The 16,388-nt window shown below is 43.4% G+C and overlaps 1 protein-coding gene across 1 annotated transcript; it reads left to right on the forward strand.

Annotated features, from left to right (window-relative positions):
- Positions 1 to 5,068: 5,068 nt before the first annotated feature.
- On the forward strand, positions 5,069 to 15,261 carry med1 (mediator complex subunit 1). The gene is made up of 16 exons (XM_068583549.1): positions 5,069 to 5,222; positions 6,337 to 6,443; positions 6,846 to 6,924; positions 7,296 to 7,350; positions 7,794 to 7,926; positions 8,098 to 8,126; positions 8,242 to 8,313; positions 8,423 to 8,497; positions 8,839 to 9,002; positions 9,148 to 9,259; positions 9,493 to 9,617; positions 9,699 to 9,826; positions 10,050 to 10,251; positions 10,397 to 10,492; positions 10,635 to 10,740; positions 10,820 to 15,261. Exons 1-16 carry the CDS (start codon positions 5,102 to 5,104, stop codon positions 14,685 to 14,687), a joined length of 5,472 nt encoding a protein of 1,823 aa, XP_068439650.1. The 5' UTR covers positions 5,069 to 5,101; the 3' UTR covers positions 14,688 to 15,261.
- Positions 15,262 to 16,388: the final 1,127 nt, after the last annotated feature.

The raw sequence follows: 16,388 nt of genomic DNA on the forward strand, positions 1-16,388 counted from the left end.
ACACTGACAAAAACAGCAAGGTTAACATTGTGCGTTAAGTAACAAACTCAAGCAGACTTGACATGCAGAAGACGAACCACACGACAGAAGGTCACTAAGCCTGGTTTGCCAAAATCCAAAAGACGTGTTAAACTTGGGTTTCTCACCACTTTAACATTGTTTTTAAATGCAAGTAAACCTATACAGCACACACATTCAGATAGGAAATGACTACACACAAGGTATCAGGGCTCTGAATAGCCAATTTAGGGCTAGAAACAAGTTGCGTTGTATGGGCAGTAATAAACAAATATTACAATTATATAATAATAGCAGCTTTCAATGCTTCTCCTATCAAGATGAGTGGTTTGAGAAAACAAATTATTAATAAATAGAAGAAGAAAAAAAGAGACAACTGTACCCATCATGCAACACAAGGTTGTATTGCTTCATCACAGACAGGCACGTCGGTTTATACAGAGGAAGAAACTTGTAGCCCAGCAAACTAATCACTAATGCGAAACAGAACTTTCTCAATTTATGTTTCTGCACATTGTTGCATCCTCAGATGAATGCTGAGGACAGAAAACAGAAAAGATGCCACCAAGGACGCATCCGATCATGACTTGGCAAACAATAGAAAATTGAAAGCCTGCACATAAACCGGAAAAATAACATCACGTCCAAGTCTACATCAGGGCTTAATTGTGGAATAAGTTTTGAAGTATACCTTGTGGAGCACGTTTCTTGTCGTCTACAAAGCATATTAAGTGATAGCACAGATTCATTTCTCATGTGTTATGTGAAATCAGCTGTTTGAGATTGGTTTGGAATATAAACCTGTAGACTGACAACAAAAATGTAAGATAGGAAACATTTAAATGTGACACTTTTATGAGCTAAATTGTAAAGACATTGTAGAAAGGCATTTGAAATGACCATGATTAATTCATAAAGAAATATTCTGAACATTTATAATGCATTCTTTTGATAAACAAGGTAAAATTGTTGTGATAATGGAGTAACAATAAAGGGAATAAAGTGTAATATAATTGTCTCACTTGCCTGGTAATTATCCCATAAAACAAAAGTAGGTTTATTATCCTGAGACTCTACTATTCCAAACTGGAACAGAAGAGGTATTGACAGCTTACAGGTTATTGATTCTCACACTTTTCTTCTGTTTTCTTTTAAGTGGCAGAATAAACATCCGGCTCTATATGTAGACCGAGGATTTATCTTAGTACAGACACAAATAGAACAGTGTAAACGGTAAACATGAGGTGTGTGTGAGTGTGTGTGTTTAGCACACAGTCACACAAACACACGTGGCATTCGGACCGCCATGTGGAGTGTATGCGAGAGGTGGCGTTGCTAGGAGCACCAGGTTGTGTGCAGACAGTGGTAACAGAGTAGAGACGGCAGCAGCAGCAGCAGCAGCAGCCTGGCGGTGGAGAAGAAAGGAGTGGAGCAATGCCAAGAAGATTCCCCCTGAGAGACTGTAGGAAGGGGAGAAAGAGACAGACAGAGAGGAATAGAAACATGGAGAGGGCACGCTGATATGATCATGGGTTCGGCACTGAACAATTTAGCAAGACAACCATCTGATGGGGGATATTTCTGTACTCTGACTTGGATTCAACTCTAAAATAGTCATTAAAAAAGCCCCCCTTCTTTCAGCTTGTAGGAATGAGAAAATTCTGACATGGATGCAAGAAAATGGTGATGGTTGAACAGCAGGAGGGGGGGAAATAGCTTACAAGGTTGACTGGAGGGATGAGAGAGAGAAAGAGAGCGATGGAGTCAGTCTGTTGGGCCTCATGTTTGCCGTCCCTCCTCATGTCACCCATCCGTCAGATAAACTGTTAGCCTATTTCCAACCATCCCACGTCACTTCCTCACCTCTGCATGTTACCCCGTTGCGCCTCTCCCTTGTTTTCTATTTGTTGTCTTCTTTTCTAATTTCTCTCTTCCTTCTTCCTCCTGCGCTCATCCTTCCCTTATTTTGTCTTTAAATGGGAAGTCGTGTGAACAGGCTATGCAAATGAGATGGTTATTACCCCACTGCTCATCAAGCCGCGCAGAGGAGACATTAATAGGCTGATGAATATGCATGTGAATTTGTTAATTAAGTTAATTATTCTGCTGAAAATGCATTCGTCTTCCAAGGACATCTTCCCCAGGATTTCAACCTGCTCCACTCATTAGTCATGCGATATTTCATACACAGAGTGAGAAAAGAGAGAGGGAGGCAGACAGTGGGAGGGAGAATGAAGGGGAGAGGAGACAATGCTGTTTTTGGAAAGTGGGTGCCATGAACAGTTGGCGTTGTAAAAGTATGGGGTAAAAATAATGTGGCTTAATGTCATCAGTGCTCACAATGGGATGTGCAGTAACTAGCAAATCGCATCCTGGTTTCTAGATATGGCACATTATTCCCTAAGAGCTGGAGTTTATACTTTCAGAGTTTTCAGCATCTTTTTTTGCAGTCACTTCTACCTCACTGGTTACTTGTCCCTAATTGCTTATTAAAACCCTCTTAAATGAACTTTTTGTGCCAACTTTCCAACACATTAATTAATTGTTGTAGCCAATTAAGTGCCGTTGTGCAAATGAGCCTCATCACAAATGGTCCTATAGGGCCGACCCCTCCTTTTTCTCTCCCTCTCCCTCTGTCTCTTGCACTTCCCTCCCTCTATCACCCTCCCAGCTAGTCTTCCCAGCTGCCCATGCACGTCAAGGCACTCGGTGCCAAAGAAGCAGAAACTGTGTCCTGGTAATGCTTCACTGTTTTCTGGACCGTTTCCAGCCTTTAGGCTCACTGATCTCAAACTTGTATTAAAGGTGAAAAGCAAAAGGCTTTGTGTATTCTTTTTGTTTGGCACATTTAAACAAGAGTTACCGAAATAAACCTGCTCGTAAACCAACCACCAAACCATTTCAAATCTGTGATTTACATTGGTTATTTCCTCTGGTAGCCATGAATTATAAAGGAGGCATGCATGCATCAAATAGCCTGTTCTCATTTATTCACATCAGGTAAAATCTCACCTCAAGAGATCGTGGAAAAGAAGGGTAGTCAACTTCAAAGCACTCAATAAGGTTGCCAAGCTGTTCACACATCTCCATCCCCTTGTGTTAAAGCTGGAACCATGTAGAGGAAATCAAATACATGTGTTTATAGAGCTGTTATACTGCCATCTCCCTCAACACTATTTGATTTTGATAATACAAGAAAGTTAGGAACAAAGGATGCTCAGATGTTTGTTGGTTCCTTGAATATGAGTGTATCTCAGCACAGTATGTAGGTATGTATAATATATGTACATTACCCACCGCATAGTGTTTATATCTAAGTGTGTGTGTGTGTGTGTGTGTGTGTGTGTGTGTGTGTGTGTGTATGTGTGCATGCGTGTGTTACTTCACAGTTGTATATTTTTTAAGACAGGGCTTCTTGTATTGTGCGGTATAAGCCATCCACATTAGTTTGCCATTTGTACCAGGATACAATTCTGTTAAATATGTGTAATATAAGAAAACCATATCATACAAAAGGCTCCAAGTAACAATCAGCGTAATCACAGAATGTCACAGAGCATATGGCGCAGATTTTAAAAGACAGATTGGCCTTATTTTGTTGAATTATTTCCAGAGAGCACTTAGAATGTCAAGTTAACAGAGTAGGCATCATACCCGTTTTGGTCAAAGTCACAATTCCTAAACAGCTTCTTTTTTTAATAATATCAAGATTTCTACATCATGATGTTAACAACATGAAGTGACACCTCTTTCAGAATAGGGGCTGAACTTTCTTTTCTTTTCCCCCATGTCTGGCTCGGCCTACTCTACTGCCATTCGGAGGTGGCACTGATACGCCCACGAGGAGGATTAGGGAAGGTTTAGCAACTGTGCCAGCCTTGCTCCCTGTGCCACCCCTTCCCTCGGCACAGAGGGGGGTCCCGCTTGGCATGGCAAGGTGAACTAGCCTCTGATTGATGGGCATGGTTTCAGCCCGCTACTGTGCTCCCCAAGGCCCGTGCCTCCCTTTCCTTTCTCCTACTGCTGTCTTGGCAGCGGTGCCCACCTCCTCTTCCATGCCAAGCAGCCAGCTCCTGGTGGGCACATCAATTACATAGCAGCACCTCCCCTCTTTTCTTATGTATATCTGTGGGTCTATCTACTGTCTCAGACGGTGCCAATCTGGTTCCTCTCCATCCCCACTACTTTCTATAGCTATCTGCAATGTGTGTTTTTTTTAATTCTTTTTTTTTTTTTACCTATGTCCACAAATATATCTTTGCATATGCACAAATGTGCATGTATTCATGCACACACTCCTGCTCCCTCTCTTAGGCAGGTCATAATGGTTGGTGGGAAAATCCTCCCCAGAGAGCACTCATTGCCACAGGCTCAGCTGTACAATAGGCTCAGGTGTGTGCATGTATGTGCATGTGGTTGCCGCATGGCTGCTTTTTGCTGTTTTAAATGTCTTTATCTACTGCTTAATTATCTATTGCTTCGTATGACTGCCGTATACAGGTTATAAAAAGTAGAAGTTGCCGGGGGAAAAAGCAATCATCATATGAAGTCTCTGCATTATTCTGTTTCTGAAGTCGATTAACATGAATATTTCAACCTTCCTTTGGATTTTGGCGGCTAGATGCTCTTGGCAAATCATGAATCATTTCCTCGTGGCGATTGTACGCCATCTGGAGTCTTCATCAGATCATTGCCTTTTATTTTAAGCAGGCAGTCAATTCAAGGGATTTTATTTGGTTTTGAAGGAATAAAGACAACAGCACATGTCTCCTTAAATTATATTGATGAATAATCAGGAATAATTGTTGAAACCTTAGACTCTATGGTGGAAACACGTAACATTGCGAATTAAAAACGTGCCTTTGCCTTTTAATATTTTTAAAGAAATTAGTAAAATAGCAAAATAAATAAACAAAAACATAATTCTACGACAAAATCAACCACTGGGAGTAAAATAAAAAAATAAAAAAATAAAAAAACGAAAGAGAAAAGTCCTTGACACGGGCATAGTATAGTACGGAAGCCCGTGTGGGAACAGTTGAGGAAAACCGAAGCGGGGAAGCTGAACTGTTGTTGGGGCAGAATGGCGGCGGGGCCTGGTGTTGTTATGCAGAGCGGGAGCCCCGCGAGAGAGCTTTCTCTCTCGGTTCAGCAAGGAGGGAATCAGACCCATGGCGACCGGGTCAAATCGGAAGAGGTGACAGGTAAGAACGTGCTTTAATTGGATCCGGCTGACTGTTTTTTGTGTGGTTTAGATGATCCGGCGTGTTAGGCAAGGCGACTCAAGCTAACGACGGCTAACGGCGAACGTAGCCGAGTGTTTAACGTGAACGGTGTTTTATGACTCATAAACGGGGTGAAAGTAGAGCTCTATGAGCATTTATGAAACTGAGTGTAAAACACTAATCTAGCTAGTTGATGGAGTTGACAGGGTGTCATGTTTGGTAAAGTAACGTGAGCAGCTTCTTGTAGTAAGCGGCTAGCTGGGTCGCTAACACAGAAGTCTGCGAAAGTATTCTTTTGTAAAGTCCGTATTGTTTAACAATAATGCAGAATTCACCTCCTCTAAGCTACCCAATATGAACTAACAAGCTCTGACGAGTAATAATAACAGCACATGAGGCTGTTTTTTGTTGACACCACCATGTATTTTTGACCAGAATGACCGATCCTCATGGTGTGATAGTTTTTATTGCGATGTCACGTGACGAGATTGATATGTTGTGTTTTGTCATTCGGCATGTAATGGGTCGTCTTATTGACGCCCATATTAATGTGAATTGCACCATTTTTGGGAAACTCCGACACACTGGTGAATTTGTTTTGCTTTAGCCATCATACTAAACAAATTTGGAGTAAAACCATGTTTTTGCTTATCATAGATACCCTTAATTTACTTTACCTACTACCTACACACGTGTAGTTTGAATTAATTCAACAGGGATTCATGCTCACAGTTCAATTGCTACTTTGACCAAATTCTGTTATCATAAACTAAATTTAACAGTTTGCACATTTGTGCAATAAATCCAAACTTCATGAAGGTTTTGTAGTTAAGTTTTTGCTCAAACTTGTTTTGAAGTGATGATTGATGATTTTGGAACATGCTGTATGTTACAAACCTAATAAACTGGCTACTGAGTGTACAGTTAGTTGAAGTTACCAGAGAAATCTAGCCCTGCATGCAGATCATCCCCGCTATTTAGTTAGGTGAGCTTTCTAAAAAGGACAGAAGAGATGGTATCAGTGGGATGAGGCTTTGAATACTTTTTTAAAATGTGTATAACTTGTATAACTAATGTATTGCATCTTTTTCAGAGTCAGAAAAGCAGAGTCGGATGGCAGCTTTACTGGAGAAACTTCATGGCAAACACAATGCTGCACGGCCATGGCAGGAGACCTGCAAGGTTGTGCGTCAGGCCATGGTAAGACAGAAACACCTTTTTCTGAGATCTTAGCTTAAATTCACAAAGCACCTCTTTAAACCACTTATCAAGATTCCATATTGTAAATAGTATTTTTTTAAAGACCATGCAGTGAAGCCATAAAAGTATCCAAATGGCAACTTTGAGAGGTGTATTTGACAATCCATCATCAGTACCCACAAGGGAGGTTCACTACCAACCTGCTCAATATACATTTGTAGCAATTAATCACTTAATTGCACACAAGTAGTTTTACTTAATTAGCGTGCCTACTGGGCCTGTGAAACTATAATGACATGTAATTCCCTGACCTATAACGCTGACTAAGGCTGTGAAAAACTAACTTATCTTTTCTCAGCTGTATTATCTCATTTCTTTTTTTAACTCCACGCTGTGTCTCAGGAGAAACGCGGTGTGATGAATGCTGCAGGTCACCAGCTCCTGCTCACTTGCTTGGAGACCTTGCAGAGAGCGCTGAAAGGTGAGACTGTCAACTCAAAGGACAGAAACACAAGGGAGCGTAGGGCAACATTTTTCATGACAATGCGTTACTTTCCATCATTAGAAAAGGAAACAACTGTATACATACGGGAATAAACTGTTGAACAGTCCAGTGAATTTTAATGAAAAGGGTCAGTGGTACTGGAAAGCTGTTTAGGGCAAACTTATAATGTAATGGTATTTTCTTCAACTCAATCAGCATCAATTGAATGCAGAAAGCCTCATTTGACTTTTGATTAAGCATACAGACACATTGTGTCAATGGACAGCAGGAACATAAGGCAACAATAGTATGACGGTTGTTTCATATGATTTGTAACGTTACCTGTTCTTCCTTGCCTTCTTTTTCAGTTTCATCTCTGCCGTCGATGACAGATCGCTTAGAATCCATCGCTCGGCAAAACCTGTGAGTTCTTTCCCCTTTTGCAGACTATAGGACATGTATGCTGATTGTAGATTGTTGTCATTGTACTGGTTTCCATATAATTGCCCTTTGTAGGCTCAGTCAACAAGAATGATTCCTAAACCCATTAAACAAAATGACGTTCATTTTCGCTGAGTTTGAAATAATGAATATGCTTTTAAAAGAAAGACGCTCAAAATATAAGCAGGCATACATAACTTATATTGATGAATGTTATAACTATTGTCGCGACATGGAAATTTGGTTTAAAGTCATGGAAATCCATTAATTAAAATGTGTATGTGCCCTGCTTAAGTAAAACTAGCCTCCCTCTCTCTCTCTCTCTCTCTCTCTCTCTCTCTCTCTCTCTTTCTCTTTCTCTCTCTCTCTCTCTCTCTCTCTCTCTCTCTCTCTCTCTCTCTCTCTCTCTCTCTCTCTCTTAACAGACTTGGCTCTCACCTCAGCCCATCAGGGACAGAGTGTTACATCACATCAGACATGTTTTATGTGGAGGTGCAGTTGGACACCAATGGCCAGCTCGTGGATGTCAAAGTGGCTCATCAGGGAGAAAACCCTACGGTCAGTTTACTGTAACCCCCTATTCATCTATAAAGGTCAGCCAAATAAAAGTCAAATTGGTAGATGTTCATTATAAATTATATACGTGCGTGTTACAATTTTTAATTCCATTCACACACCTTGATCAAGACATGGTTCTCAAAATGTTTCATATTGTTCTTGATTTCACAGAGTTGTCCGGAGCTGATTCAGCATCTACGGTGAGTAGAAACCACATGTTTCACTGTAGGGTTTGGTGTGACGCAGCCAACTGGGAGAACTACTTGTATTTTTGTGTGAGCCGTCTTAACCACCTCCTCTGCAACATTTCATCAGGGAGAAGAACTTTGAAGAGTTTTCCAAACATCTGAAGGGGCTTGTCGAACTGTACAAGCTCCCTGGGGACAAGTAAGTAGACTTTTAAAGGCACTTGCTTTATAAAAGACATATTCTCTATGATTATTATTGTTTTTATGTCAGTTATATCTAATTACCTTAATTTATTTCTATTTCCCAGTAAACTGAAAACTAAGATGTATATAGCACTGCAGTCTTTGGAGCTTGATCTCACCAAGATGATGCACATGTTTAGGTAAGCACACAAAATGTCATTTTTGTTACATTGTACATCATCCTTAGTATATTTGGGCTACTGGTGTTTAACATATTGAACATACAGTATACACTCAATATCATTATAGTATTCAAGCAGCACTGTGATCATTGATAGTCATGCAGGCGAGGGAAACCTATTCAGAGTGTTTAAGATCACGTTTGTTGGAGGGAATAGAATGTAATCTATGTAATATAATAACACCTGGTAAATATATTCACCTCCTCATCTTGTAGTATAAAGTAACAATTTGGTGCAAAAAGCCTAAATTGAGCATCTTATCTTGTAGCAGAATAACATTTGATTTTTCTGTTTTCTAGGTTAGCTACCAATGCTACTGCAGTGGAGACTATTCTTCATGGCAGCGTTGGCTTGCTAACAGCCAGGAGTGGTGGGCATCTTGTTTCTCTCCAGTGTTACGTGTCCCCTTATGACATATTTGAGGAGGGACCGAGCACACAGCTCAACCTCCCAGACGGCAATGGTAAGTGCACAGAGGAAGTGGGTGAATTTATGTATGTGCATAAGACACCAGCCAATAGCCAAGTGATTTACTTAAGAATAGTAACTATCCTTGTGTGATCTCTGTCGATTGTCTCCTTGTCTCGACTATTGGATAATATTTGTAGTTCCACGCTCTCTGGGTGTCGGTGTTTCCGTGACAATTGAGGGAACCTCAGCTGTCTACAAGCTTCCAATCGCCCCACTCATCACTGGATCCCACCCAGTGGATAACAAGGGGTAAGAATGTGTACCTCCCGTTATCAGTAAGCTTGTGAATCCTGCAAAGAGCAATCTCTAAATTTGTCTAAGAATAAATTACATGCAATATATTAGATGTATTAGATTACATGCATAAATGCACCACTCTTTGATATGACGAGGCAATCATCTTGTTTTTTTTAGTGACCCATTGAAGACCTAGTAGATACTAGAGAAAGACAGCTGATGAATTTATTTTTGTTATATTTTAGGACTCCTTCCTTTTCCACCGTGACCAACTCCAACTGTGTGGACTTGCCTGCTTGTTTTTTCCTCAAGATGAACCGACCCATGCCTTTCTCACTGTCCTTCATTCAGAGGCTTGAAAAGGCTACTTGTGCGTATTTAAGTCATAAATATGCACAATGCTCGTTTTGGTTTGATCATTTGAACATTAACCTCTCTATTTTTTTCACAGCAATCCCAGTGTTTGAGAGCTCCCCCAGCCTCTCACCTCTCTACCAGTTAATTGTCCAGAGCCAACACCAGCTCCTGGAGGACAGCAGCACCACGCCACCGCCCTCACACAACATGCACTTCTACTCTGTGAGCGGACGCACACACACACACCATTAATATGATCTCTTTTTCCCTATTCATTCTTTCTTTCTTCATCCAGTTTGTGCTTTACAGCTGCATGGTTCTGTGGTTACATGTATATCTAAGATGCCCCATGTTCTGCTGGTAGTTTGTAAAAGAGTGTTGATTAAGTAAATGTAAAGATATAGACAGCCATTGTAAGAAAACTGCTATCTTTGCACTTTCACAGTTGTTGCCAGATCAGCAGCACTGTTACTTCCTGAATGGTGATGCCCCAGTGCAAGACGGTCGTTCTCTTCAAGGAGCACTGGTTTCAAAGATACCCTTCCGCCACCCAGCACAAGTAGCACTCTTGTTGGATATCATCCGACACCAGGCAGCCCATAACATCTTGGTTGGCAGCTGTGTGAAACAAACTTCCATCAAAGAAGGTAAGTGTCTGGCCCCTCATGTACTGAATTTGGCCAATCAACAACATGTACTGTTTGTTTGTGTCTTATGCAGTTTTGTGTCGACGAGCATTATGATATAAAATCCCATTTGATGAGTGATGCATTTTTGCTGTTGTTCCCTCAGACAGTGCAGGCCTGCTGCAGTTTGAAGTATGTCCTCTTTCCGACTCAAGTTTCAGCGTCTCATTTCAGCATCCAGTCAATGAGTCATTAGTTTGTGGTAAGTATCACTTTAACCACATCTCTAATCCAGCATAATGTCGATATTACTTTAACAATATCCTTGGGTCAAAGCAATCTTTTAGAAAGCCCTTATTTTTGCTTATTTGAGTCCTGTGTCCTATCTGACCTCATTCTTCTAGTCGTGATGGAGGTGATTGACTCCAGACAAGTATCCTGTAAACTCTATAAAGGACTGTCAGATGCTCTGATCTGCACTGATGAATTTATCACCAAAGTGGTCCAGCGGTGAGTTTATAACTTCCTCCTGAATGCACAAGTGATGAGAGTATGTCTTTTATGGTAAATTATTCCTTCCCTCTTGTAGATGCATGTCCATCCCTGTAACCATGCGGGCCATTCGGAGGAAAGCAGAGACCATCCAGGCAGACACTCCAGCCCTCTCATTAATTGCACAAACTGTCGAGATCATGGTGAAGAATAACCTGCCACCCTCCGGTAGTCCCACCTACAACATGGCAGCAGGTGAAGGGACTAACCCTATGGGCCAGCCTGGGCTCGCAGGGGGCAACACACCCACTGGAGCAGGACAACCTGGGGGACCGAATTTTGGAGGTCCAATTAATTCTCTTTTTGGGGTTTCCCGGACAGAGAGGCAAGGCCAAGGAGGAGAGTGCCTAGCCCAAGGAGGGGTGGCTGGCCAGCAACAGTCGCAGCAACAACAGCAGCCTGGTCAGGGCCATTTAGATGACTTCAACAAAGTCACACAGAATCCCATACTGACAAGTCTATTACAGATAACTGGAAGTGTGGGCTCGAGCCCCAGTTCCCAGAATGCACCAGCGCCCCACCAAACTCCTCCCCCAACATCCTCTCCTGCCAGCAACACCAAGAATCATCCTATGTTGATGAACTTGTTGAAAGACAACCCCACACAAGATTTTGCCGCTCTGTATAGTTCTAGTCCATTAGAGAGGCAGAATTCTTCATCTGGCTCGCCACGGACTGAAAGCATGAGTGGAACCTGCCCTGGAGGTAGCACAAAAGGGAAGAAGAAGCGCCCACGGGGGACAGAAAAGGGTGGTATGATGCCTGGAACTGCCGCGGGTGGAGTTGGCGGTTTAGGCATGAAACCGGGATCTTCGATGCCGCAGCATCACCTGCACCATCAAGTCTCGCATGAGGATGACTTCCACCGTGAGCTCCTATCTATGGATGTGGACGCATCCCAAAATTCTATCTTTGATGTTAACCTCACTGGGGATGGCCTAGACACGCCCCACAGCATCACTCCAGCACCTAGCCAATGTGGAACTCCACCCTCTGGTCCCAGTATGCCTTATTCACAGTCTCATGTCCAGTCTCAGCAACAGCAACCACCAGGTGCTGTACCGCCTCGTATGGTCCGGCTCTCTAGCTCTGATAGCATTGGGCCTGATATCACAGAAATCTTGTCAGATTTGCCCGAGCAGACAGGCAAAGGCAGCAGTGGGAGCCATGGGCAGCACCCAATGGGCAATGGTGGGGAGGATGGAGGCCCCCTAGGTACCCCCATCCGTGACTCCTCCAGCTCAGGTCAAGGTAGTGCGGTGTTTGACTCCGCAGACATCTTTAACACCAACAGCAATGAGAATCCTTTTACTGATGCCGCTGACCTGATAGCTGAGGCAACTGCTGCCACACCCACCAGCGATTCTTCTTCCACCAACTTCTTCGCAGATGCTGCTGACTTCAACCCAGACCTCTTGACCTCAGGCCATGGCTACTTTGATGACAGCTCTCCAAGCGCAGATGGAGACATGGACCTGGTCAAGGGTTTCGGGGGAAGTAGCCAGCAGAACACCCCATCAGGAACACCTCAGAATCCCACTCCGCATAGACAGGGCACCCCAGAGCCATCAATGAAGGACCCTTTTGATATTGGGATCGTTTTTGGAGGCAACAGTGGTGGTGGTAAACCGCTTCTGGGGCAAGCTCCTGATTTGGGAGACACACATGGCGGAGGGTCCCAGAGCCCCCTCATTATGGGCCTTGCAGCGGCATGTGCTGAATTTAAAAGTACAGAACCCAAAATTAAACAGCAACAGGGACCCATGCGACCAAAAGATGAAAATGGGGGTAGCGGAGGGAGCAGCTCTGGTATGGGGAGCAGTTCAACGGAAGGCAAACAGGTCAAACGTAGCAGGACCCCATCAAGTGAGGGAAAGTCTAAAGAAAAGCCTCCCAAACGCAAAAAGATGGACACAGATGGGAAGTCCCCTTCACACAGCTCAGGGGGGCGCCCTTACACACCTCCTAGTGGTGGTTCAGGCTCAGGGGGAAGTATAAGTGGAGGAGGCTCCAAGTCTCCTGGTAGTTCAGGGCGCTCACAAACTCCTCCTGGTGGTGCCACACCTCCAATTCCCAAAATCACAATTCAGATTGCAAAAGGGACCATAACTGGGGGTAAAACATCATCCCATAGTGGATACACCTCCAGCAGCTCAGCCACAAGCAGCACAGGTGGAGCTGGGGGAACCAGTAGTAGCAAAAGCCATCATTCTCACTTGTCTTCATCTGGAAAGATTAAGTCCAAAGAAGGCTCCACGACACAAGGCAACAGCTCCAAGCCAGGGACCACAGGAATAGGAAGTGGAGGTGGGTCATCCCAGTCTAAGGGCTCCTCTCAAGGAATGGGTGTTGGCAAACCAGGATCCTCCCCAATCACCAAACATGGGCTGTCTGGGCCTGGGGGTAGTGGAATTGGAAGTGGTAGTAAAATGAAGCCTCAGGGCGGTAAGCCTCCTGGATCTCTTATGAATCCCAACATGAAGCCCAACATCTCCCCTTCTCACTCCCGCTCCAGTAGCTCTGGTGACAAATTGTCCTCGCCTATGAAAATGCAGCAGTCCCAGGTTCCAGGAACACCTCCTTCTTCCAAGGCCAAATCGCCAATGGGCTCTGGAGGCGGTAGCTCTGGGGGGTCCAAGTCTTCTGGTGGAGGCATGAGCTCCCAGAAGCCAATGGGTGGGAGCTCTTCTGGTTCCACATCCTCCTCGTCATCCTCAAGCTCGTCCTCTGGTTCTATGGCCTTCTCAGGAGGCTCTCAATCTCAGTATGGTGGTGGGAGTGGAGGGGGAGGTGGAGGAGGTGGAGGGACAGGTGGAGGAAGTGGAAGTGTAGGCGGAGGCGGAGGTGGAGGAGGAGGAGGAGGAGGAGGAGGAAGCAGTGGTGGAGGGTCTGGTCAGAACAATGCAAACAACCCCAACGCCAAAGGCAAGTCTCCCAGTCGAAACAAGAAACCCTCTCTTACAGCAGTCATAGACAAACTGAAAAGTGTAGGTGGAGGAGGAGTGGGGGAGGATGGTTGTGAGGTAGGGCCACCAGCAGCAGGAACTGGTTCGGGATCTGCTCCTGGTGGCGGTGGTGGTCATGGAAATGTTCCCAGCAGTGGACCTCCAAACTTGGGCCCTTCAAAGCATGGCTTGTCGTCCCAAAGTGGGGAGTATAAGCGGGAAAAGTCTGATAAAGAGGCGAAAGCAAAAGTGTCTGTTTCTGGTGGGAACAGTGTGGATAAAAAGTTGATGGACCCGAAAACGGGAGGTGGGAGTGCAACCGGCTTGGCCAAAATCATCATTAGCAAACCTGATGGTGGCTCACCAAGCATCAAGGCCAAAGTGACCCTTCAGAAAGCAGGAGAAGGGTCTGGTGACCCCATGCGCCCACAAATCTCTAGTCTCAAAGCATCCCCCCTCTTCAGTGGCTCTACGCCCAAGCATGATCGCTCCTCCCCGAGCCACAGTCGCTCGCCCGGATACACTCCACTCAACCACGACAGTGAGAGCGAGTCAGGCAGTAGCTCGGTGGCCGAGAAGTCCCACCAGAACAGCCCCAGCTCGGATGACGACCAGACCGTTCGCCCACTTCCCCCCCAGGACTACATGAGCGCCATACCTCTCAGCTCAGGGGAGAAGCACAAGAAGCACAAGAAGGAGAAGAAGAAGCAAAAGGAGAGGGAACGGGAGAGGGACAGAGACCGAGAACGGGACAGGGAGAAAGAGAAGAAGAAGTCCTCTATGTCCATGGGGCCGTCCTCTCATCCAATGAAAGCAGACAGTTGGTCCCGGTCACCCATCTCCGCCTCAGACTCATCTTTGTCTATGCTGGGTTCAGAGCGGCCATCCCGGCCCAGTCCAATGTATATGAGGAATGAAGATGACGACCTCATGGACTCAGCCCTCACTGGCAACCTTTAATCAGTTACTCACGTTTTTTGACATGTGCCTTTTAACATACAAATTAATCTTCTATTTATTTAACTCGAGCCACAAATTGGAACTGGATTCAAGACGATTGTGGCTCTCTGAGTGATCATTGTCCTGTTTTAAGCTGTATTTTAATGTTTATGTTTTACTGTTTCAGTATCAGTGTATGTGTGGCAATTGGATGCAAGTTTTAGATGAAAGTGGTGATTTAAAATATAGAAATACTTCCTCAAGCTTCATAAAAGAAAAGGATATAGACAGTATATTTTCAGAGAATGTTTTTTCTTTCTTTCCTGTAATGTTTCTTTTCACATTTAATGCATTTCGCTGCAGTTCATAAGTCATTGTTGTTACATACAAACGGATTGCCACTAAATAAGTATGACTCCTGGTAAAAACCTAAGTATTGTAAAGCAAATATAAAGTGTTCAGTTGCCTTGTTTTTCAACTGGGATTCTTTTTAGATTTTTTATACATTTTAAACAGTTAGTGGAAGTAAATAAGATTGTAACTAATGACAATGGTATTGATGATGAGGATGATGATGATAATTCATGTAAAAGATTTGGAAGACTGAAATAAACATTTCACTTCTGGGAAAAATTCTGTCAAATTTCTGTTTTTTTTATTTTATGTGGTAGGATGTAGTTCATCTGTTGTAACATGTCAATTTGTCTGTATTCAATTGAATTGAAAGAAATCTAAATAGTTATACGTTTTCAAATATCTTTACCATCTTTATATTTCTTAAATGAATGGGTAGAGATAAAATAAGTATTTTACTTTTTCCTTGTGCAAGAGTCCAAGCTCAACCAACAAGATACACTAGATGGCAGCAGTGTACCAGACTGCTCAATTAGTGTTAGCAACATTGCTACTACTTTGTAATGTCACGCCTTTATTCACATGTATTACATAGGAAGATTTGTGAAATCACGCTGCCAAGTAGAGGGACAAAATGCCAAATATGCACAAAATAAATCACGATGTTCACAACGACTATCGTCTAATAAAACAAAATCAGAAACCGTTTATTTGCTAGGAATGTTTTTACAAACAAGGAATTTTTCTTGGCGGAAGGTGCATAAAATTAGACATGGGACGTCAGACAAGACAACAATCAAAAGTCAACGACAACAATAGTGCAATGGGTATTAACTTAACAGATAACGTTAAAGGGTAGGTGTGGAAGCGCAAGGACTCCACAGCGTCGACGGGGGAGTCACACGGTGCGAGGGCCGGGTGGGGCTGCGTCCTCCCTGTAATCCGCAACCATCTTTGTCTTCAAAGTGTTGAGCTCCAGGTTGTTTTGGCTGCACCAGGAGGGGGGTGGTCTGTGGCTGGTTGATGGACCTTTTAAAGCGACAGTAAAACCAAACGTAAAGTGAACACTATACAATTTAAAATGTAATTCATAGAATAGAATAAAATATTCAGTGCATGACACCCAACAGCTTTGTATTAGCGTTTAATTAGTGATTTGTTGACAAGAAATGTGCAATCCTTTTTGAAGAGATATTTTGTGTTGTCCTTGTCAAAATTCACTTATTATAGAGCATTGGTTATGACCTGAACACTAAATAATGTCTACTTGTTGCATCTACTGGGAGTGAACCACATATTTTGAGTTTTTACCAAGCACTCTCCGGGTAATGTTTAGTGGTAAACTCATCCAATAATTCAGAAGAATAT

The sequence above is a fragment of the Clinocottus analis genome, unplaced genomic scaffold, assembly GCF_023055335.1.
Source record: "Clinocottus analis isolate CAN_PGR_092001 unplaced genomic scaffold, fCliAna1.0.p SCAF_19, whole genome shotgun sequence".
NCBI lineage: Eukaryota > Metazoa > Chordata > Actinopteri > Perciformes > Cottidae > Clinocottus > Clinocottus analis.

Bases quoted from the DNA above. Each gene is read 5' to 3' on its own strand.
- med1 (XM_068583549.1), top strand. From the start codon at position 5,102: ATGGCGGCGGGGCCTGGTGTTGTTATGCAGAGCGGGAGCCCCGCGAGA. The intron at 5,223-6,336 runs GTAAGAACGTGC...CATCTTTTTCAG, and splicing joins CAAATCGGAAGAGGTGACAG to AGTCAGAAAAGCAGAGTCGG. The intron at 9,003-9,147 runs GTAAGTGCACAG...TAATATTTGTAG, and splicing joins CAACCTCCCAGACGGCAATG to TTCCACGCTCTCTGGGTGTC.